Source organism: Pipra filicauda, unplaced genomic scaffold (genome assembly GCF_003945595.2).
Source record: "Pipra filicauda isolate LSUMZ 115617 unplaced genomic scaffold, ASM394559v2 scaffold20_size4479445_pilon, whole genome shotgun sequence".
Lineage (NCBI taxonomy): Eukaryota > Metazoa > Chordata > Aves > Passeriformes > Pipridae > Pipra > Pipra filicauda.
Genome location: NW_024104321.1, coordinates 1,059,180 through 1,084,421, shown reverse-complemented (window position 1 = coordinate 1,084,421; position 25,242 = coordinate 1,059,180). Strand labels below are relative to the sequence as shown.

The 25,242-nt window shown below is 39.0% G+C and overlaps 1 protein-coding gene across 1 annotated transcript; it reads left to right on the top strand.

Annotated features, from left to right (window-relative positions):
• Positions 1–12,065: 12,065 nt before the first annotated feature.
• Positions 12,066–25,033, top strand: OTUD6B (OTU deubiquitinase 6B). The gene is made up of 7 exons (XM_027737371.1): positions 12,066–12,239; positions 14,618–14,772; positions 18,266–18,361; positions 19,746–20,058; positions 21,567–21,628; positions 22,259–22,365; positions 22,911–25,033. Exons 1-7 carry the CDS (start codon positions 12,149–12,151, stop codon positions 22,993–22,995), a joined length of 909 nt encoding a protein of 302 aa, XP_027593172.1. The 5' UTR covers positions 12,066–12,148; the 3' UTR covers positions 22,996–25,033.
• Positions 25,034–25,242: the final 209 nt, after the last annotated feature.

Below are 25,242 nucleotides of genomic sequence, written 5' to 3'. Positions count from 1 at the left end.
GTTATGCAAGACTTCTGTGAGTTACAGAACCTCCACACAACCAGATGGGAAAGAAAAGAGGTTGAGGGGGAATGGGTTTACTCTAGATACCCAAAAATTAAACTGTTTGCATGTTTGCATCTAAACATTGGCTGCATCTGCAGAACCTCTTCAACTGATGCTTTTCATAAAAAAATAGTTTAGCTTTAGAGATAGGAGTTCTATTGTGTCTTCTAGCATGTGATGCAAGGGTGGCAACAGCTAGTCTAATCACAGACACCATTAGAGAGGAACTTGTAATTAACCACAAAACATTGTAGCAATGAGGAACCAGACAAATTAGAAAACTGGAGGAATTCCAACTACTAGAAATCTGAATTTCCTGCTATAAGGATAAAATGTATCTAGATCTTACCAGTGCAGATTGAAAATGGAAAAATAGAAAGATACATTTATCTCCCATTGATGGAAAAGATGTAAAAAGCATGCCAATAGTTATTGTGAGCTTCAGCAGAAGAATATTACAGCTTTTTGATACAAACCCCAATATCTTTCTGAGAAAGGTTAAAACAGAGCCAGGATTTACTTATCCTTATCAAATGATCAATCTTAAGATTGTCAGGAGAAGATGCAGGATGTATAACAAGGAGAAAGAATGCAAAATAGTGCAATTAAGGTAGTAACTGAGTAGAAAAAAAATCCTTTACCAGTACTACAAACAAGTTTCTAGATCCATAGAGTTGAAAAAGGTGCAATGAAATGAATGTATTTAATGCCATTCCAGCATCTTTATAAGTAGTTCACCTAATGAAGAGCTAATAAACATTGTAAGCACATAACGCATGAAACAGGATTCCTGTGATCTTTTTATGCAGGGATGTCCTAGTTACAGGGGCTGGGACCAGTTTATCACTATGTGGGTATAACCAAAACTGTGTATATTACACCGTCTATGTAATTTCTGATGGACTGTTAATAAATGGATTGTTTGCAGCAGTTGACCGGGGCACACCTGACGCCTCAGTCTACAAACTGGGTGTTAAAGAACCCTGTGAGGCAGGGGAGTGTTCTTTTGTTTTCACACCAATGACTCAGCTGTGATAATGCCCCTACAAAAAGGCATTAACAGCTTTACAGCCAGCCTGAGAGGTCGTGTCTGCTAATGGGCCACAACAGGCTGGCATAATAGGCAGCTGCAACACCTAGACCATCAAAGATTCCGAAAATATCCTGTGCTTCACAGAGTTAAATCACCCATTGTGAAACTCCCCGCCCTGGGGAAGGCACTGGGCATTCCCACCTGAACTTAAGCATATATAAACTTCAGGTTTGGGGACTTCTGGTACCACTAATCGGATCCAGAGGAGGACCAGAACTTCAACAGAATTGCAATCATCGTCATCTCGACCAATGGGTTTTCTTTTCCTTTAACTTTGCACCCAGGGGGACCGCGTGGTGCTCAACGTAGGGGCTAACGAACACTGTTCTGTTCTTGTCCCAGGGTACTGGGTTATGCATCTGTTTTTTGTGGGTTAAAACTAGGTTTTTTCCGTATCATTGCATTTATTGTAATCTTTTTTTAGTAAATTGTAACTCTGACCTGTAATCTCTCTTGAGTTGATTTCTCCCACTGGTTTACTTTTAAACTAGCACAAAGGAGAAGAGACATAGTTGCTCCAGTGTATCTTGCAAATTCCATTTTGATGTGCATCAGCTTTGTGAATGACAACTTTTTTTTTGTGATCTTGCTATCAGGTTGCTCACTTAGGTGATAATATGTTGCTCTCTCCCTGTAGAGCTGGAATATCTTGCATTGTGCTCCTACTTAATGTGCATACAGCAGTGTGGATAGCTTCCATTTCCCTTATTTCCTGAAGGCAGCTACTACAATTCCAGCTTTGCCTTCCTTCCACAATCCCTCCCAGATGACCTACTATACCATATGAGGTCTCTAGTATGCTATCTATTATAGATCACAAAAAGCACGAAAAGCTTCTGTAAGAAATGTATAATATCTATGTACTTTGATATGTCCTTGTCATCTAACATCTCTGGGCACGTTACTAAAACAAATTCTCTTAACATATTTTTGAGAACATGCTATTGGAAATTGAGGAGTTGGGAGTTCAAAGTCACTAGTTTAGGATTTCCAGGGAAATGGAAAATTCAGTTCTGCCACAGATTCAAGCCCTAAAAGCAACTTTCCTCCTGAAAAAAAAACAACCAAGCAAACAAAAAATACCCCAACAAAACAAAACAAACAAACTCTGAAGGAATAATGTCATCTGTTTCTGTAAGTATCACTTGCTTCTAAGTATGGAAAATTATTTTTGTGAAATACTTAATGTGATAAATGGAAATACACATCAGCTTTGTTTATTTGTTGCTTTGGATTTGGAGAAACTGCTGGATCTTCTTCTTTCTCCTGCATGATACACTGCAAATGTGTAGAAAGCCCTGGCAGGTGCTTACTAATAGGTTCTATCAATCTGGAGATAAAAATTAACGAAGCAGTTTGAGTGAAGGATGGAAAGATGACTGATGTTAAGTGCCAACACTGGTTCAAAATGTTAGAAGTAGCGCTTTTGTACTTAGAGCCCTATAGCTACAATGTACAGCTTATTCTTTCTTGATTTACCACGTGTTGTATCCTCCACATATTCTACACCTTTTCAAATAATTCAGTCTTCTCATTTCGAATAATTGTTGTCTTACTTGCTCTCACCCCTCTCCACAATTCAGTCATAAATCATTTCACGTAGAGGGTATTCGTTGCAACACGCTCCATGAGCAAACAGAAGTCTATTGTCAAACTCATCAACTACTTAATCAGCTCTTTGTTTGTAAATGTTGGAGTTAGTGTGATAGTTTTCTTTGGAGTGTGTGCAGCAATGTCTCTGCACATCAATCAGAATATTTGTGGGGCTCACTTGCTTTGGGATTACACTGCTGAGTTTTGGAATTTGTCCATCTGTTTCGTCAATCTCTTTTAACCATTAATTACCCCAGTACTCGTATTTACCACTCCAAGTCTTACCCTGGTTTATCTCTTGCTTTGTCCTCTTCTCTGGCTTCTCACTCAGCTTATCCCAGTTTTCTCTTGCAGCCTTGCTTCTTGCCAGAGATATCTCCTAAGTCCACCTATCTGAGATAGGGATCAGTGATTGTTTGCCTCCTTCTCTGGCTACTCCTAGTCCCATTATTCATCCCCCTATTTTAGAATTCATAAGACTGTAGAATAGTTTGAGTTGAAAGTGTCCTTTAAAACCCATTTAGTCCAGCCCCTGTACAATGAGCAGAGACACCTTCTACTACATCAGGTTGCTCAGAACCCTGTCCAACCTGACCTTGAATGTTTCCAGGGGTGGGCCATGTCCCATCTCTCTGGGCAACCTGTTTCTGTGTTTTAACCCCCTCAATTCCTCTTCCTTTGTCAAACACACTTTTTCCAGTTCCCCCTTCCATTTTCTACTGGCTTCAGACACTCTTTCCTCTTGTCACAGCCATGATCTCTCTCTTCAAATATCATCTGTCTAGTTCCTTTCAGAATTTTCGCTTTCCTTTCCCTGTGTCTAGATTTCCAGACTCCTTTTCTGAGTCTTCTGGTTGGCTTTTCCTTGTCCTTAGGACACTCAAGTCAGGCAGATTCCTTTCTTCCCTCCCAGGGTACCCAGCAGATGAGAGATCTACGGGTGGGCTCAAAGACTCAGTGCTGTGGGGGGGTACTGGCAGCCCAGAACTGAGATTAGAGAATGGGTTTAGCTTGGTACTTCATCCCTGGCCAGCAGTTTGTCTGACACAGATGAATATTTTTGGTTGAGTTGTAACAGGGATGGAAACAACTATGTGTGCTGGAAATGATGGAGACAATTCTGTATGCTGGAAAGTTATTCAAAGGTATAACTGTATTTTATCAATATAAGAACTTATATTGCAGAAATCACAGTGCAAATACTTAGTCATATATTTGTCTTGAAATCTATGTACAAGTAAAATGCAATTTTAACTGGAATGCTTGCTATTGAATGTTACTTTGAGAGTCTCAGAGGTTGTAGTGTCCAGTTACACTTCTTAGCCGTTTAAGGAGTACCTACAGTTTCTGTTTTCTTTTTTTTCATTATGAGATATGGGAAGATTACCTGGCAAAAAAATGTCTGCTTAACATGTGACACTCTCTTTCATTGTTTTATAACAATATGATGAGCTATATTTGGCAACTCCACAATCTAGAAAGTAAATAAAGAGCATAGTGAAAATGATAGCAGCTCCAAGGGGTTTAGCAGAGTGTGGATTATTGGCCAAGATTCTTGCCAAGACTACACCAGCAAAATGTGATGACATCCAGTGCTAACCCTGTGAAACCTGATTGACAGACTGCTGAATGCATTAAGGGACTGTACTTTACTGAAAATCCCAAACGTTCAATTTTTAATTTTTTTTTTTTTCTCCTGAAAAGCAGTGTAAAGAGCTGCAGCTGGGCTTTTTCATTCTGCCTGTTGTTTCTGAGCATTTAGGATGCATTCAAGCCACCTCTTGTCAAACATAGATCACATCTCAGTTATATAGCTAAAAAAACTGCTTAAAAATCCAGACTCGTGGGTTTTCATGAAATCTCACCATTCTGGCTGCTAAGATTTAAGAAAGCAAAACACTGCAAAGCTCACAATACATTTGCTGAGGCTGGCAAAATGAGCTAGCGCTAACAGACACATTTCCCAATAGCAGTCTTCATAGAAATCAAGGACGTCTCCAGGTAACAGCCGCAGTCTCTCTGCATCCCAGCATTTGTGAAACAACTGTGAATAATGAGTGACCCTGAATCTGTTTGCATCAACAGAGACCTGAGATTCTTTTTACACCTTCTGGTGCTACAAATACAGAAGGTAAATACATTGGTTTTTGTAAGCTCTAAAATGTCAAATCCAGAAATAAACACCACTATTTTGTTTAACTGACAAATATGACTCATTACAGATTTTATTAAGTGATTTGATATGAATTAGGTCCTGACTCTTGTCATATTTATGTTGAAAAATTATTAGAAGACAGTTTCATAGATGAGGGATCTCTGTTGCAGATGTCCTGCTGTGAAAATGTGATAGCACTGTTTCCAGCAAACATAAATGAACAATAGGAAAATCTCAGCTAGTTCATTTACTGATATAAGTGAACTTTCAGACAATATATGGTACATATACTGCACTAGGAGATTATTTTAGGAGCCTAACAGAACATGCCATATTGCTCTTTACGTTCTGTGGAGGCTTCATTGCAAGGTCATGTATACTTAATTCATGTAGAGTAATTGCAAATCTTATTACCAGCCAGTTTTATTGCATAGAGTAAAGAAAAGTTGAGCTACTTTTCCTCCAATATCTAGTCTCAAGTGACCAAGATTGACTGATTATGTAGTACGTAAATCAGAAAACTCTCAATAAAACCTTAGCAAAACAACAGAGCCACTTCACCAGAGTTTTGTGTATGGCTATAACCAGCCTATAATTCACTTTATTGCTCGGCAAGAAACAACTTGTAGATAGCGGAGAGGAATGAGATATGCACTGGCCTAAAAATAGTAAGACAGCTTCTTTGCTTGACCAATGTTTTATATCATTTAGCCAAGTAAGACTTAGATAGACTTAGTAAGACTTTACTGCTGTCATGAAAACTGTCTGCCAAACAGCTTTAGCATATTGGGTTTGCAATTGAAGAAACGATATCAAGATTTTTGGAGAGTGACAGAAGTACCGGGGTCCTCCCACAACTTAAAAGATATCAGTGTTTAGCATGCTTACTGAGAAACCACTGGGAGAGTGATACTAGAAAGGATGTCAAAGTGCAGTACTTCAAACAGCCATGCATGCTTTACTCCCCAGAAAGCAAATACAACAGAAAGAAAACACCGGCAGCTGGTTAATTCACTGTCCAAGTCAGCTGGTATCACAGGTATCAAGTTACTGACTTCAGTGACTAACTCAACAATATTGTCATGTTGCAAAAATGCCCTTTAATTCTGAAAGTTTCAATTTTGACAGAGTAAGTACAGAGCATCTTACAGCTATCATTGATTTCAATGGGAAGCTTAAATTCCTACACAACAGATTAACGAAGTCATAAATTTTAATACCAGAAAGGGCCAGTATAGTAATCCAGTAAGACTTCTTTGAATTCTGAGAAAGTCAGTAAATGCTGCTTGCATGAAGCCTATAACTTAGACCTGAGCTAACATATATACATAGGAAGGTTTTCAGTCTTGGTTTAAAGACCTATGTGACAGCGAACCTATCGCATCCTAGATAAAGTGCTTCACAGTTAGTTACCTCATATTTCAGTTCTCTCTTTTCTTTTTTTCATTTCAACTTCTAACCATTATGTTTCATTATGACCTTATCTGCTAAACCACCTCTTCTACTCAGGAATCATAATTAGCTAAGCTGAGCTTACATGTAGGAAGGCTCAAGCTAGGTACTGTCATCATCAGAGAGGCAAACCAGAGGAAAAATGTGCATATACACAATCCTGATGTACATAGCACTGATGAGCTGGCAGATGAAGAGGTCCCTGAGGAATCAGGGATCCTGGTGCGAGCAGGCAGAGCCCCTGGAGCAGGCAGTGCAGGAGACTGCGGATCCCCATGGTGACAATTTCCCCAAATTCAGAATTTTTTCCTTTTATAAGGATTTCTGAACAGCCAGCAGCCTTTAGTCTCCACCCCCTAAGCCATACTCACACGTTGCAATATCGGAGAGTGTCATTTTCTCAGGCCTCAGCAAATGCCTCCTCCTACTGCTGGGTTGATTCTCTCTAGCTCAACTGCTGCTTCCCTTTGGTATGCTCAAAGCTGTTGTCTCCAAAACTTGTGATGTGGGATTTTTTTGACCACAATTGGCCATGAGTTAGTTTATAATGTTGGGTTGTCTGTTTTCAGTGTTTTCAAGGACTTTGCTGTTATCCCACATTAAACTCCAGCTTATAACAGTCGTCTGGCACAAAGCTCCTGTTCCCACGGCAGGCTCTCACAACAGGCTGATAACAAGCCCTGCAGGCCAGAACTGGGGCATTGAGTCTGTGGCCTGCTGCTAGCAAGGGCAGTGCTGTTCTTAATAGCTTTCATTTATTCCAGGTTTCATAGCAGCAGAGGAAACTCATCATTAGCTGGCTGTGCAGCGTGACCTCCCCAGCATTTATGGTACCTCTGCTCTTGAACCTCATACTTAGTGTGCCTTAAAATCTCCACTCTTGTGTAAATTTGAGATCAGCTATATTAGATAACTGTTGTTGAAATGAGGCTAGCATATTGTAAAATCACTTTAATCAACTTACCTACATCAACACTTAGCACTTCTCACTTGGTGACTTGAGGTATTTATTTGGTCATTGGTATTTATTCTATATGCTTTTGGATTACTGCTAAAGATATGGCAGAAGCCTGGACTAAAACCAGTTGTCACTACAGGGACCTCACTGGATCCCTGTAGTGACTACCCTTTGACTGGGGATAGTTCTGTTGGAGGGAAGGAGCCTCTGCTACCTTTCTTTTCCTGAAAGATTTAAGGCTCTAGTCCCCCAAAACACTGGAGAGCTCAGCCTGCTTGAAGGACAGACTGTTTCATATGTCTGAACATCTAATTACAGTGTCTTGTATGGTAAAAAGAGGATGGTTTTTTACTTTGCTGTAATTTCTAAAGTTTAAAAGAAACTGAAATCTAGGTGGTTATATGTTAAGGAAACTTTCCCATCTCTGACCATTAGGATGTCACCCTGGGAGTCTCACTCGCACCACTCCAGACTTTATCTGCCGGGACAGAGGCCCCTTTGCAGCAAGAGAGTCCAGTGACCCAACAGGTGCCCTGTTTGACTCCCTGCACACTCCACACTCACACAAGTTTCCCTCACCGGCTCAACCCCAGGTTTCCCATGGCAGAGTCCCAGACATACTGTTCCTGCAAGTAGTTTAATCGTGGTGCAGTGACTTAAGGAGGTGGGTGCCTGGGGTTTTGTACCCTCACAGTCTGTGCACCCACACTTCATGCACCTCTTGGTCCAATGGTGGTTTTTGGTCTGGGGTCTTCTTGTTGTTCATCAGGTCCTGCAGAGTCTCTGGGTGACTGACCATCCCTGCCTGGCTGGTGTTGCACACCCCCATTCCCTCTGTGAGGCAAAAGGTCAGGGCTCCTTCACGGCTCAGTGCCTGCTGTTCCAGCCGCACAGGGCACAATGTGCACATCACGCACCAAGCAACCTGAACTAAGTGCATTCCTCAACAGTCCCCCTTTGTTTTAATTGAGCATTCCTGCTAATATACTCAAAGAAAAAAAGAAAAAACTTCTGAGGCATTTAACCTCTGCCCTTACATACAGCATTATTACACGTAACAAACAAAAGACAATTAAGGCTAACAAGATTGCCATAGGGTGGAGTACAAGATTATAGATTCTTATGCACAAATACTTAAGTGATTACCAATACAAAATCACCAAGGCTTCTCAGAAGTCATTTATTTATCAACTGGTTGATCATCCACTCTTCATTTGATGCGAGAATGGTGTATCCAGTTTTCCTTACCTAAAACTTTAACAGAAAAACTTTAAACGACAAAATAAGAACAGGATATGGCCTTCCCATTTAGGTTCTAACTTGGATTTTCTAGCAAATACCTTAATTAAAACTTCATCTTCAGGTTGTATATTATATTCCTGTATATCAGGTGGCACATGTTGATAGCATTGAGCATACTCTTTTCTGCTCTTATATGCTCTTTTTACATCTATAAAACATACTGTGTCAACAGTACAGTTTGAAGGCAAACAAAGGTTGACTTTCTTCATCTAATGGGATGCTGAAAAAGGCAGCTGTTAAATTATTTACAATAAAACATCTGTCTTGTGGTATTTGCAAAAGTGTATTTGATGGGCCTGACAGCACTGGGTGAGGGGTCATCACGTGTTGGTTAATTGCCTGCAACTCCTGCATGAGCAGTACTTGGGGTCTCCATCTTCATCTAACCTATTCTTCTTTACAGGCAGTATAAGGATGTTATGTGAACACACACATACCTTTAAAATGCCTTTGGCTAAGTATTAGTCTCTCTGGTTTTGGATACTTTTCTTAGCTTCCAGGGGAATAGGGTACTGTCTCACACTGGGTGGCACTCCTCCCTCGGCTTGAATACATACAGGCTATGCTAAAACCACCACTACCTCACCTGATCTGGTTTTACCCCAAAAGTCTGATAGCACAGCTTTCAATATTTCTCGTATCTTCTTTTCTCTTTTGGAGCTCTCAGTAATCACACTCAGTCCCACAATTATTAAATCCGTTCCTTCTGGCAACAAACACAATTCTGCATCTAATGCCTGTAGAAGGTGTCTCCCTAACAAGGACATTGGAGAATCTTCTACTTATATGAATCTTCCCCATACACTCTTATTTCCTATTGTTGCTAATTAGGATTTACTTATATACTTTTTTTCCTGCCCAGTGACTCCATGTAGGAAAACTCAGTCTGTGGTTACTGACCCTCTTGGAGTAAACGTTAAGAGGAATAATGTGGCTCCCACCAGAAATTCAACATTGAGACCCTCTACCCCACATACCATATGTCCCCACTGATCACCCCACTGGCATTCTCCACAAATTGTATACTTCTAATTCTATTGTTCCCTCAAATTCAGTAGAATCTCTGGCCTCTAGTCATTATGACTGTTTGTTCTCACACAATTAATCTCTCCTGCTCATTTCCTCCTCTTGGTTGGAGGGGATATTCTCTTTGTCTATGTCCTAAATTTCTACAATAGCAACACTCCATTTCCACATTCCTTCTTCTCTGTCTATTCCTGCTTTCTGGTTTAGATCCACTAAGTGTATTTGGTCTTCCTCTCTTCCTTTTTCTCCCTCAGAAATTTCCAGTCAAGGCAACAGCCACCAGATTTTCCACTGTTTCTCCAATTTCCCTTTCCTCCCCTACTTGCTCTGCCCTCCTTTTTTCTTCCACCCATCATATGCAAATACTGCTATGTGTAAAATTTTCTGTAGTTTTACTCCCTGCCACTCTGGAATATATTTCTTAAAATACTTCCAGATGTCTGGGGATGCCTGATCTACAAAGACACTAATTACAAGTATATCATTAAAGCTTAGTGAAGTAATTCGCCCATATTCTAGTCAAACCTGTTGGAGGTGGCCTCAAAAAGATGTTCATCCATTCTCTGTCTACATTGCTTTATTTTAGTCCAGTAAACCCTTTGTTCCCCACACATTATTATTGCTTCAACCAGGTTTTTAAGTCCTGTGTGACAAGCAGCCCTGTCCTCTGCAGTACCATCATCCCAATTTGGGTCATTCACTGGCCAGTGGTTCCTGTTTCCTTCTGCCTGCTGTGCTAGTTCTGCTTTATTATACCCTCACAGTCTGTGTAGCTGCACTTCATGCACCTCTTGGTCCAATGGTGGGTTTTGGTCTGGGGTCTCCTTGTTCACTGGGTCCTGCAGAGCCTCAGAGTGTCCGGCCATTCCCTGGCTGGTGCCGTAGGTCCCTGGGCCCTTTTTCGGGCAAAGGGCCCTCACCCATTCACTGCCCACTGCCTGGCACTCCAGCCACTTCCCCCAGCCAGGGCTCAATTTGCAGCTTGCACACTGAGATACCTGCAGTATCTTTCAACAGTGTAAACCAGTATTTTGTTTTTAAATATACAGCATATTCAAGAGCATGTATTAAATGTCAGCATATTTGTGTATACACACATGCGTGGACAAATATAAGCCATTAACAAACTGATATAGAGCATGTGCAAGTTAGTTAAGACAAAATCCACCCTGGATTTGTCCCTATTCTGGATTTACAGAATGTTTATAGGGCCACCCTAGTAATTTCCAGTGCTAAACTATTTTCCTAGCTAAAAGCCAGTCATCCCCCTTTTCTTTTCCTAGTTGATCTGTGATCTGTTTTGTTCTGATAGGCTGGAAATAGCAGGTGGGGGGAAAGGAAAATTATATTTCCAGGTATTGACATACAAATCTGAAAATTATTTACATTTCAACATAGTTGTAAAGGAGATCTAAAAAAAATGAGTGGTTCTATACACTGAAAGAGTTTGATCCATCATGTTAAGATTCTATTTTAGACTTGTGTCCTTTCTTTGCACTTGACAGTGAACTTCACAGTATCTCAGAATCATTTAGGTTGGAAAAGACGTTTAAGATGGTCTTCGAGTCTGTTAACCCAGCACTGCTAAGTCCATCACCAAACCGTTTCCCTAAGCAACACATCTACTGTTTTTTAAGTACCTCCAGAATGGAATTCTTCTAGAGGTTCTGTTCATAAAAATGTTTAAAAAATGACAGCAATGACCTTAAGAGTTAAGCAAAAACACTCTGTTCCACTACCAAAGTTTTTGCTCAGTTTGAATAATTTTAAACCCAGTTAAAATAGTAATGTTTATATTTTGCCTAGATCAACTGAATGTTCCGCAAAATAGTGTTGGTGACTGCACCGAGCAGAAAAGCATCTCACAAGAATCTGTAGTTCCCACTTTGAGGTGGGGATTTCGCTCCAAACAGGAAGTTTGGATTTTTACTGTATTTAAAATGTGAGACTTTATGAGGAGTAATTTCACAATGGTGAGGAGACAGAAACATGCCAACTTAGAAAATCGTGAGCCCTTCTGGGTATTTTTTACCTGTAAGTAGCTCGGGGTAAAAAACTCGCAGACACTGCACGCTCGAAAAACTCGCACAGCAGCGAACAGGTTAATTTTTTTTTTCCCCCTTAATATGATAAATCACGTAAAACCCCTAAACTATTCCCTTCTCACCTCTACCGTCCCTCTTTAATAGGATTTCCCTCTAGTTGAGCTAAACGTATCGTTTTTTCCTAATGCAGACTTGTCCACTGGGATCCTTTACCGGGCAGGAGGCAGGAGAGAGCAGCCCCGCAGATGCGAGCGGACAGAGCAGGCGGGTGGAGCTCCACCCGTGCTCTCCCAGCCCTAAACAAACCCAGCGCTTCCACCCCCTTCCCCGACCCGAGCTCAGGAGCGGGGCCGGGCCGCTCCTCCCCTCAGGGCGGAGGCTGAGGCGGTGCCGGGCGGGCGGCGCTGGCGGAAGCGCGGCGAGCTCCCGCCTCCCGCCGGGGTCGGGGGTCAGGCGCGTCCCGCCGCCTCCGGGCGCCCATGGAGGGCTCGGGGGACGAGGAGCCGGGGCCCGACGGGCCGCTGCAGCAGCTGGTGAAGCGGCAGCGCAAGGAGAAGCGGGAGCTCCAGGGTGAGGGGAGCTGTGGCTCGGGAGCGGGGAGAGCGGGTGCCTCAGGCCAGGGGAGGCGGCGGGAGCACGCGGGACGGCGGGGCTCGGCGTCCCGCTCTCGCCTTCCCTCGGAGGATGCTCCGCGGAAGCCCCGCTCGGCTGCGCGGAGGGGCGGGAGGGACGGGAGGGACGGTGGCGGCTGCGGGAAGGGAGGGAGCACCCTTTGCAGTGCCCTCGCAAGGGGACGAGGACGGCGAACATAGCGCGTGTGGGCAGCGGTGTCGGAGCCGCGTTGTGCCGCTGGGTGTGGTGCTGCTCAGCCCGCGGAGTTCGCCTTGCCGCGATCCTGGGAGCCGGGACGTGCGTGGGAGCCGTGACATGATGCTGGACCATTGGTGTGGTCTTGGCGTTTTGCTACTTTGGTTTTAAGTTACAGAAGGCGTGCTTTTATTAGGCATTTTAGATTGAAAAGCCTGCATAGGGGATTTTGCTGCTCAGGCAGCTGCATTTTTTCATTCAAAGTGCAGTTGATCTGAAATGAACTTTTACATCCTGTCCAGCCATAGTAAAGTATCTGTGGTAGAAGATCTGTCTCATCTTACAGATGATCTTGTAACACTTTACCTACCCTATTACAGTAAATTAATATCCTTAAGTAAGTCTTTTAGCTGGATTCTGTTTTTTTTTTTTTTTGTTAAGCCTTTCTCATTGCTGGTATATTACTACGGCCCTTTCCTTGTTTGGCTGTTTTGGTATGTAATGAAGTACGCCCATCTTCAGCCTTTTATCACAGGGTTAAAGGAGAAACGAGACAGTATTAGACTTCATGTTATCATTAAATCTGTAGGAACTTCTTGTTTTGAGATGCCTTTTCCTCCCTCAAATTTAGTTGAAATTGAAATGAGGGGTAGGAATCAAGCATTGAGGTTAGCTGGCTGGACCACATGGCACATGGATGGGGAGAGGCTGAGGAACAGAGCATTTTTCCACCTAGAGAAGGTGATAATTGTAGCCCTCCCCTACCAAATGGTGGGAGGGGTGTATAGAAGGCAGAGCCCCAGTTTTCCCAGTTAGAAGAGGCAGGTGACCTATAGACATATATTGGCCTACTTGAAAGATACATTTCTCATGTGTATAAGGAGTAATTGTTTAACTGAGAGTTCATAAGAATTAACATAAAGTGCATCTCAGCCTCTGAAAATTCAACCCCCACTACTCTCTTGGTTTTGTTTATGCCTTTTAAGTCCTGGATTCTCTTCTCCCCCATTATGTTAATTTTTATGAACAAAGCTGCTTTTCTGTCATACTTAACCTGTTCATCTGTGAGACTGAATGCTTAATATAAGTCTTTCAGTGTGAGCATTCTTCCTGCCTTCCCTTGAAAAGTTTCATTATCATCACCATTATCTAGCTCAATTGTGTCAGTCGAGGGTGAGGGACAGGAAAATGTACAGGTGATGAATAGCGAACAGGGTGTTAAATAATTGGTGCTGTAACTCTAAAACAGTGAATACAAAAGTGACAGAGCTAGCAGGGAGTATTCATGTAAGAACATGGACCATGGAAGCTGTATTCAGCCTGGAGAAAAAGAGAAGACTATGGGGAATCTGGTTTCCACTGTGTAATGGGTGGAGCCAATGTGGAGAAAGGAATTTTTGTGAGAAGAAGAAGAGAAAATATTTTCATGGCAAGAATCATTAAACGTTGAGAATAAAGGTGCCCAAAAAGGTTGCAGAATGTCCATCCCTGGAGGCTTTGCACAGTCATCTGGATAAATTCCAAGTCCATCTGAATTAACATAACTTGATATATCTTTGAATTCATCCCCACTTTGAGCAGGAGATTGAACTAGGTGACCTCTGGACATTCTTTCTACCCAAACTATTCTATGGTTGAGAAATGGAGCATTTACTTGAAGACTAAAAATGCTTATGGAATTTAAGGAAGTTAAGGGTTTTTTTTTTCTTTTTTAAATACTCATTTTGCTTTAGAAAATTTATTTTAAGGACAGGTAAACTCTCTTTTTACTCTTAATCTGCTACTGGTGTGATTAAAAATTTACACTTCTTTCCTGTGAGATTTGAGATCTCAATGCCTGAATAATCATTTCGAAGGCGAGGGGCCAAAGTCTGCTAAAGTTCATAAGTATGTATATTAGTAATGCGGTATAAGTTCTTCTCTAGAGAAAGAAAGAAACGGCAGTTTGCATCTTTTAAGAAAAAAGATGCCACGTAGAGAAAATGTGATTATTAGAACAAGCAGTCTCACAGCTAAACTGTTATACTGATATGTTGATGTTTGTAAATTTATTTTTTTTGTGTGATTTGCAGTTGTCTTTTCTGCAATGGCCATGGTGTATCTATATTTAGAAATAATGTTTTATTGCACTACTCTAACAGCAAAAATTCAAGGCATGAAAAATGCTGTTCCCAAGAATGATAAAAAGAGACGAAAACAGCTGGCTGATGAAGTTGCCAAACTAGAGGCAGAACTTGAACAGAAGCAGAAGGAGGAATTAAAGCAGCTGAAGGAAGCTTTACCTGAACAGAATAAGGTAGGTGCCATAACTTCAGCTGGTGTTGTACAGGTACAATTTCTGTTAAGGCTTTTTTAACTTCTAAAAATCATAATGAAATAACACTTCAAAGTGCTTATCCTTTTCTTCACGGTGTTAGTAACTCTTTCCAACTTCAGAAAGATTCAGCTGTTGGGATGAGTGGGCGTTGCTGGCAGAGGCGTTTAACAGTGGGATTTTCTTGTTGTTGAGCACTGTTGAGAAGAAGTGGTTTGGTTGCTCAAAGAATCACTTTCAAAGATATTGTCAAAAGCAGGTTTAATATAAATTTGCAAAAGCACGACAAAATTTGATGGCAAGGTTTACTGTTACCTGATCCATGGATGAGGCATACAAGGAAAATTGAATTAATTTAGAATGATTTGCATAGAGACTGGGGATGCAAAAGAGAGACCCTACCATTGAGTTTAAGATTCGGAGTGGACCCCCTTGCTTTCTAAACTGCTGATGGAGCCTAGTTGTGGCTGACTTTAAACTTAGTCACGGACTTGGGTGGCTGTTTACATCCAAAGGATTTTAGCAGCACTTAATCATTGACTAATTTGCAAGGTGGTTCAATAGGATTAACTGTAATCACAATAGTAACTCACTTATGTATGGATCCAAGACAGCAACATTCATATTACACTTGCTCTAGGGTGTTTAAATCAATTCACGCAGACATGCACACAGACACAAAGATATATATCTATAAATGTACAATTCCCCTTTGCCAGTGGTGCTGGCAATGCCCACTGTGGCCCAGGAGACCGCTTAGGGTCTCACTTAGGACCGCTGTGTTTAGGATCGGCTTTAGACATTAATAACTTCCCATCCTGGCACTAACCCAAGTTGATAGTTACTGAAATTATTCATTAGTCCAGTAACAATGGTAACATTCTGCTCCAGTTCTGATTGAGGTGGATAATGTTCCAAGGCTAAGGGGGACGATAGGGCAGGTAACTGATTATTTCCAATTCACTTCCTTGGTCAGGCAAAAGGTGTCCCTGGTATGAACGGTGCCACTCCCATGGAAGCCATGCAAGAGTTCTGGTATGCTCAAGGGACGCTTCACCAGCCAACTCACTACACAAAGGCCAAGGTGTAATGAGAATTTCTGAGATTGTAAAGCAGGCCCAAAGAGGTAGAGAAGGCTCGCATAGGGGTAAGGGTGCACCACCAGAAGTCTTCGGTTTTGCTCTTAAGGCTGCATGAGTAGCTCAGTCATGTTAGAGAGTTATTTTTTTAAGTTACTGTTATATTGCCACTCTAAGTATCTTATGTAGACTACTAGAGTATTGTTGACCTTCAGTAGGTGTTTGACTTATCCAGTGTGTTTTGTCTTGCAATTCTGTCAACAGTGTAACTGATATTTTTTGTCGGAGGACACTTTCTTTGATGAGAATTGCCTTCATAAATGCTGCTGTTCTGCCTTGTTGGCAACATAGCTGCATACTTAAATGATGCCAGTTTGATGACAAACCACTTATTTTTTAACAGAGGCTTAGCATTATTCAAATTTAGTTGCAGAAAATATGACCACCTGAGTGAACTAGACACTACTAAATACTTGTGTGACATACAAAAGTTGACCTGTGTTTTAACCGTTAATAAGGAGAGTGTTGCAAACTTCGGAAGTAGTGAATTTGCAATCCATAGACTTAATTCTGTATATCCAGTACTATGAAGTATTCTATTTGTATCATGTGCCTGAATTTAAGGACTGATTCTGCAAGTAGGCCTGTTCATTTACTTTCTCCTACCTGAATAGGAATAGAGCTTGTGGCTAAATTGGTGCCATAGTTACCTGTGAATGACACTTGCTCTGTGCTCGTACATGTCCTGAAGTGTTTTCGTAAGAGTGTGTGTCTTTTGGCTGCTAAAATCTTGTAAAGAGGCAAACAAAAACCTGTATGGCTGATAGTTTCTGGACTAGGTGTTTTCTGATTAGTGACCTAACAAAGAGTTAAACAGAACATACTTTTATTTCAAAAGGAAAGTGAAAACATTTCTGAATGACTTTTGGGGGAAATAGACTTGATTGAGAAGCATCTGCTGAGAATCCTTGTGAATAAAATGTGTTCAATTGCAAGAGTTATGACCCTATAACAGTTTTCTGTAGTAGTTTTTAGTCAGGTACTTAAACAGGTGATTGATGGATAAGTGTTAAACATGATGCTTCTGTTTACCTGTATCTTAGATTAGTTTCAAAAATTTGTTTTATTTTGCTAAATGAGTGTCACAGGCAGAATGGAAACTTTGAACAAAGTTTTTCAGAGAAGCCTGTCCGAGTGACAAGGTTCAGAAAGGACCCACTTGCTTTCTAAACTCGTTCTCAGAGAGGAGTCTAGCTGCACCTGGATCCAGTCTTAGCCCCAGACTTAGTCAACAGTTTATGTTTAAAGGATTGTAGGTGTAGTTGAACCTTTATACAACTTTGCCCCTGAGGGTTAAGGATGGCAAACCAAATATGTTTATTTGATTAGAATAAATTATTTTTCTAAATTGGTGATTATGATAACAATAATGATTAGACTAAAAGAGCCTAATCAGAATTATTTGTTACACAGTAAAGATAGCTATAACTGCTAGTATATTGGTTCCTTTATCAGGAACTTTGTTTGCCACACCCTCACTGCTGTCAGTTTCTGTCAGGAAACTTGTGCTTCTTCAGAGCCTTTAACTTAGGGATTGGTGAGCCCGGCTGGTCTCAGTACTCTTCAATACCAAAAGCAGTATCACCCCCTTCTCTGTGCAGCACTAATAACTTCTGCAAACAGGGTATTGTCGGAGGTGTTTTACCCCCACTTAGGCAGAGTATCCTGCTACAATGAGCTGTAAAAACTTTCTGATGGAGATGGAGGATCTTTCAAGCTAAAATCCTTAGCCTGGACTCAGCTTCGCCTGTGAAGATCTTGTTTTGATATGTATGGTTTCTTTCCCTTCTCAGCTTTTTATTTAAATTGAACATGTTCATGCTTCCAAAGGTGACATCTAGCTCATACAGTTACAGGGTTAGCTTTGTAGTTTTTCTTGAGAAGTGTCAACTCCCTGTCTTTTCCAACTGCTGGTTACACTTTGGTATGGAAGGTGGAGTCTTCTGCTTAGTTGTTACAGACTTGATAATGGCTGGTGGATACCAGTGGCTATTGTGATGAGGAAAACCTTTTCTTTCCACCAGTGAGCAGTGTTCACACTTCAGTATGTAAGAGAACTTACTGAAGAGAACATACTGAAGTATGGAAGGGAACAGCTTAAGTTTGAGATGCTCCTTTCCTAACCATCTCTTTGTCAAGACTACAGAAAAAGTAATGAACTGCATGACCGTGGTTTGGGATATGAAATGCTCTACTTTTGGTTTTGACAGGTACTACGCCATACACAGATCTTTGTGGCTAAAATGTGTAAATATGCCCATGAACAGAACTTAAAACTGTTTCAAAAGATGCATATCTTTATACTAATAAGAACATCTAACTTTTTTTTTTTTTAGACAGATTCTGTAGCTGATGGGGTTGCAAATTTAGAGCTTGAAGGAGTAGAGCGACAGATTCAGCATCCTCGAATATCAAAAGCACAGAAGAGGCGGGTATGACTTCACATTAAATATTTTACAAATAATTGATTGACATTATGTTCAGTTAAACTTTATTGCACTAACCAAAGTTAAACAATTTTGCAGGGGACTGGCTAGTTCAGTATTGATGCTGTACCTACTGGGTGCCTTGAAAATCTGTAAATCTGCTACCTAGAGATATGTAAGCATTTTATAAATAGTTGTACTTCTCTACCCTCAGCCACGAGCTGGGAATCAGAATAGGTCAGGAAATGGGAGACAGAAAAAAGAAATTATGTAAAGCAAATGATTTTTGAAAGCATTTCACTAAAAATTTATTAAAATTAAATTGAATTAAAATAATGGATGAAATTTTAAAAATTAATTAAAATAATGGACAATACTATGTGGAAAATATGCAATAGTAGGACTTTACTTGTTTAACAAAAGAACATTAATACTGAACTTCTTTTAAAATTTTGAGTTGTTAAGAAACACTACCTGGTGTCCTGGCTGTTAGACTTAAATCTAGTTAAGCCTCAGATATTAAGCTATGATGGATTAACATTCTCATTGTACCTGCATGAATATTAGTTCAGGGCCAGAGGAGTGCTGCTTTATTGCATAGTCCATCCCCTCTTACATGATCACTGCAAACATAATAAAAGGATGTTCATAATTCATTACACCATGTCTAGGCAAGCTGGCAGCTCTAGTCTGGTTTTCCTATATTGTGATTGCCTGAACCAGTCTGGTCTTGATTTATGTTGAATTTCAAGAATGAAAGTGAAAAGATCATTTCCTGTACTGCTTCCTTTTTTATTTGCTTCCTCGTTAACTTAAGCATGAACTTATGAAACATTCTATGAAGGTAATTTTTGTGTATTATTGCATTCCTTCTAGTATTCTTTATATGCATTCTTATCCATTATTTAGGTTAGGAGCAGTCTTTTATGATGTATAGTACCTAGCCTGGGGGGGTTTGTTTCCTGACGTGAGCTCCATTATTCAATCATATGCTTAAGTCGTAGGTCTCACACTTATTATGTATTTTCTGATGTTTAATTAGAATTCCCCTACTTCAGTGGTGATATAGGTGATCTTGAAGAAATAGCTATAATTAATAGCCTTTGTATGAGTGTTGTAAAGTGTTATTTTGCATGCTGATATAGTTAAGACTTCTGTCCCATAATTTTAGGTGTATTGGAGACAATTAGGATATATTGGTCACTTACAATTTGCTAAAGTTTGAGTTTAGAAGGTCCCTAATGGGTAGTACCGATTCAGGCAAATATTGCACAGATAAACATGTACTGAGAAAATATTTGAAGAGTTAGAAGCAAGGACTAAGCCAAGAACTGTACAGGCATATTCTAAATTTTAACATTTGATGTAATTTTTGTGTTTTTAATATAAGGAGAAAAAAGCTGCCTTGGAGAAAGAAAGAGAAGAAAGGATAGCTGAAGCTGAGATAGAAAATTTAACAGGTGCTAGACATCTTGAAAGTCAGAAACTTGCCTCCCTTTTGGCAGCAAGGCACTTAGAGATTAAACAGATCCCTTCAGATGGCCATTGCATGTACAAAGCTATTGAAGATCAGCTCAAGGATCGCCAGAATTCCTGGACTGTTGCAACTCTGAGGAACCAAACAGCAAAGTATATGCAAAGTCACTTGGATGACTTCCTGCCCTTTCTTACAAACCCTAATACTGGAGACATGTATAGCAAAGGTAAGACTTGTGGCATAAGAGATTTAGAAAAGTATTATAACTGTTTCTGATAAATCTCAGTATGAGTTATAGATGAATTGGGACCTTTGTGGTGTTTGTTCTTGAACTGTTATTTTATTGGTTTGGCTGTGTTTTATGGAACACGGAATTATGATCCGCTATGAAACTTAGTATACCTGAATCTTAGTAATTTAATTTTTTTTAAAGTAATCTATCAAACATTATTCCCCATTAAAAAAAAAAAAATCACAATTTACTAGTTACTAGATGGTAATCATGTTCCAGGATGTGATTTAAGTTATTATAAGCAGCTTGTCTACCAGGTTAGGGATGATTTTTTTGTCAAGTTTTATATTGGTTTTTGCAACATAGGAAAGCTGTTGAAAATAGTTGTGAAATTCAAGAAAATCTATTTTATAATTATTTTATAATAGTTTGCATAGATGCACTTTTTAATTCTACCCTTTATTTTCATTGTTAACGCAAGGTTTTTTGGAACCCATTCTTACAAACAGACTAAACCAAAAAATATAAAGAGCTTTAGTATGGAGCAATGGCTCAGTAAATGCAGTTAAATGGAGTTTATGTACCTCTTATTTGAGCAATACATGATTTATTTATTATACCTGGAATACCACACAAATGACTGCATAATTTTTTTTAACCTAATGCTTCATTCAGTTAATAGGTATTGCTGTGGATTTCCTTTGGTCACTGGGGGCTGTCTTTCCCATGTTGACAGAGATAATTGTCACAGAATAAATGTGTCCCAAGAGAATACTGAATGAAGTTCTGCAGAGCAGCAGGGAATTGTGGTTTTCTGTTATAAGGGAAATGTACGAAAAATAATTCTGAGCAGCCTTTAGAAAATCTGAAGATTCTTTTTTCTCAAAATCTGTTCTTAGGGTTCAGAAGCTTGAGGGCTTGGAATTTATAAATTTTAAACTCAGTTTCTGTAGAACATGATCTGAAAAGAGTTTATTTACCTATTTACAAAGGAACTATTTGGAATAAATAGAGTTTAAAAAAAAAGCTTATATAGAAATTTAAAAAACCTCTCAACCATTGAACTACATACAGTTACAAGACTTAAAATATACCTGACACCTGGCAATTGTAAGAACTAAGCGTACTGTCGGGTTGTTTTCTAGAGTCTTAAACATCCCCTGAAATTTAACAGAAGGAAAACTGTGTGCAGTTTCATGTTAGTTGTTACCAGTTCTCTGAATAAAAAGTTTAAATTATGAACTGCACTTGTTATACTCAAACTTGTTTTTATTCCGGTCTTCAGCCTTAAATTTGCTTTTCAAAACAGTTACGACTTTGGGTTTTTTTGGCCTCTGGTGTTTTTGTTTTTCTTTCCTTCTCTTCAGTGAAATACATGTTTTGCTGTATTATATGCTTGTACTTTTCTGGTTCTAGTTCTTCATTGTACAGTCAGTATTTTTCCTTAGTTGCTTGTTCTCAAATAAGGGAAGTACTAAAAGTTGTCTTTTCTTTCCCTGCAGAGGAATTTGAGAAATACTGTGATGATATAGCCAATACAGCTGCGTGGGGTGGTCAGCTGGAAGTAAGTATTGTATTGATAATTTTTATTTGGGAAATTATGAAGTGAGTGAATATACCTTAAAAAAGTGCTTCTTAATAAAGAATACCTGAACACATAAGGGAACATAGTCACGAATAGTTTATTAAGAACTTCCTTCTATGGTTTTAAGTTGTTTTCCCAAAGCAGTAGCTTTTCTTATGGTGCGCTGTGTTCTAATGTGTTGGACGACATGCAAGTTAATGAATTCGGTAGGTCTAAATGTCATTAGAAAGACTGACACTATGAGTGAGGGAAGACTGAAATGGTAGCAAAGCTGCCTAGATTAGAGTAAGGTTCAGTTTTTATCATGTAAACAAGAACTTGAGCTTTAGAAACTACATATGCATTTTTGTCTTACTGTTTTATGATAGTTACCAAATTACTGAAAGTAGGGCAATGTTGTATCCTCAAAACAATGATTAGTTTAAGGCAACCTGTTTTCAATTAAAGTTTTAAAAGTTAAAATAATTTTGCTTATTTTAATAAGTTTATTTTCTGATAATATTTTTAATGTTGTGTTTGAACTGTCTGCTAAAATTAAATGCCTAGTCTTCCTGTCTCCTCCCTACATTAGATTTAATCCTATTACTGAATTGTTTTTATGCCTTAAAGCTAAGGGCTTTGTCACACATTTTGCAAACACCTATTGAAGTAGTACAAATGGATTCCCCTCCCATTATCGTTGGTGAAGAATATTCAGGCAAACCAATAACACTTGTGTAAGTATGTAATTTCATCTCTTAAAATTAGTGCCCTTATTTCTATAACATAGAGCTCAACTTTGGTTTTCACTTGCTCTTTTACTTTTTTATTACATATCTGACATTGAAATGCTGCTTGAATAATGACCATGCAGGTCAGAAATTGTTTTTGATTGACACATTAGTTGGAAGAAATTGTAATTGGAATACTTAAAATGCTGACAATGTCTGATGTGTATCAGTCACTGTGTATCAGCTTTATAGAATGCTGCAAGGTCATTTTGCCTGTTAGATAACTGTAAAATAATTGTGAAATTGATATAAGATCTAGGAGGAAACTTTTTTCCCCTCTTCAAAGTATATGTCGATATGTGCCTGGAAGTCACCAGAATTAAAAATTGTCTTTATTAATGAATGCTCTTCTATTTAATGAATATTTTCTATATATTTTCTGTGATCAAACTTGGCTTTATTTAAGGTGTCTTCCAGTGTTGTTACTGTTTGACATGACATGTACTTTTAGTTAAACTGAACACTAATTCTGTAACTTTTTTTTTTTTTAGGTATATGAGGCATGCCTATGGATTAGGAGAACATTACAATTCTGTAAAACTTGTAACAGATACTGCTACAGAAAACAGCAGCTAGCATACAAAAGGGATACATTCGCATGGATAACAGTTGCATCATGATGTGTTGGGCTTCAGGCAATTCCCAGACAGACTGGAAAGTAGAACTAAATGGAATGTATTAACAATGAGGAAAAAAAAAGAAAGACATGGAAGGTTTGACTATAAATCAGACATAGCTCTTGATTTAAAACAAACCCAAACCAAATCCACATCATAATATTTTGAACTTGTTGGTATTAATTATGTTTAGAAGATCTTCTCTAATATGGTGGCTATATAGATCAGATTTTTTTTTTTAATAAAGCTTCTTCCCAAGCTGCAGTGAAAATACTGAGTAGTAAATGTTTTGGTTTATCTGCATTTCTGCTGAACAATTAAGGTTACTTGAAGGTTTCTATTCCATTATTTCTGTTAGATTTTGATGATAAAAGAAGAGTTAAGGCGTTTGAAATGATTGTATTTGGTTGATGGAATATCCTCTACAGTGTTCCTTTAGTTCTATTAGGATCTACTTGTAAAGCTGTAGTAAGGATCTCCTTCTTTATTTGGACATAGAAGGCCTGGAGGCAAATCCAGTAGTAAAATACCTAACTTGGCTGAAGGAATTGCACAATTTTTTTAAAGACTTTCATGTGAGATTTTTGCCAAGGATTGAGTTAGGGGTTTTTTGCAGTTGACAGGAGGAACTGAACACCTGTGCAGCAAGAGCATTGCTGTTTATGACTGTACATGTTAGCATTGATGCAAGTTATCTGCACTGTGCATTCTTCATAGTCTTTCATTTGTGCATTTCAATGATACAGGAATCTTACAAAGAGCCCATCAATGTCCTCATAAAACTCATCTGAACTCATCATTTATGGATCTGCTGATCTAAGCACGTTGTCATCAAAAGTGTAATGTTTTATGATGCTTAAAAAAGCTGGTTGCATGCATGTAGAAATAACCACTTTGGGTTTTATCAGTAATTTTAAAGGTGATCTGGAGAACAATTAAGTTTAATTGCTTCTTTGATGCACAGAGACTTGAAAGGTGGGAATTTTAGTGTGGCTTGACTTTTTACGTTAGAAACGTAAATTGTTGTCTTTAAGTCACTATAAATGTGACTTCAAAATTAGAAGCATACTGAAACCAAAGTTGTAATGCAAATGTTTTTTTAACAAGTGATTTTTAAATTATTTTTTGTTTAAAGCCTTAGTTAATAACATAATTATCTGTATTTTACTGCTGCTGAGTTGGTTTGGACAAAAGTGGTTCATATCCAGATTAGGCACCTTTGCCCTGGTTTGAGGATTATGACCTAACAGTACACATCTTGTAGTCCTAAAGCTAGCTAGTAGATTGACATTCCTGGAACGTACAAATTAGAAAGAAAAATCTGCTCTTATTTAAGAAGGAGATAAGTGTTCACTTTATGGGTCAGATTATGTCTGATTTAAAGCACTTTGAGAGAGAGGGAGGGAAAAAAATCAGATAATTATAGCAGGGGGTTTTGGACAAGCAGTTCTTTAAACTGGTGCCTGCCAGGAAAACAAAGTATTAACAAGACCATAAGTTTTTACATCCTTATTTATCTGTTACAGTATAGCAAATATAGTTGGTTTATATATCAAACCAGCTGGTTTACTATAGAATTTGGCTTACTACCTTGATTGTATAAAATTATGTTTTTAATTTCAAACAAAAAATAGGATACAATAGCTTGGATAAAGTGTTTCTATTCATAATACCATTATGAATTTCACTAAAAATAATAATCAAAAATACTCTTCTCTGCATTTTTTTTAATTGATGTGATATGAAATGCACGTGCTGCATTTTATAGATACTCGGTGAGAAAGGTTCTTTGCTTTATTTGGGTCCCAATTTTGTTTGATTAACTGAGAGAGAAAAGATTCTGGAATCAGGGAGCACCTGTACCAACAGTTTGTGATATTGAGGATGTTTACAGTTTGTTTAAAGTTAAATAATGTTCTGATGTAGTGAGTGAAAGATTCTTACTCATGCTGTATGGGACTTGCCAAAAAGTAATAAATTGGTTTATTTGTGGCAAATCTTGTTGTTGTCACTTTGTATTTTGTACTCAGATACTTCACTTCTTATTTCTTAGTAAGAATAAGCTTACCCATTTACCCCTCATGACTTTAGGGTCCTACTGTAGTATGAATTCTCAAGCAACTGTTTATATTCAAGCAGATAGAGCTTTGCTCTGTGTGAAATAAAAGTGTTTCTAAACAAAATTTATCCTCAGCAGTTAAACTTG

Excerpts from the sequence above, each read along its gene's own strand:
- OTUD6B (XM_027737371.1), top strand. The coding sequence starts at position 12,149 with ATGGAGGGCTCGGGGGACGAGGAGCCGGGGCCCGACGGGCCGCTGCAG. Across the intron at positions 14,773-18,265 it reads CTTTACCTGAACAGAATAAG|ACAGATTCTGTAGCTGATGG; the intron begins GTAGGTGCCATA and ends TTTTTTTTTTAG. Across the intron at positions 21,629-22,258 it reads CGTGGGGTGGTCAGCTGGAA|CTAAGGGCTTTGTCACACAT; the intron begins GTAAGTATTGTA and ends TATGCCTTAAAG.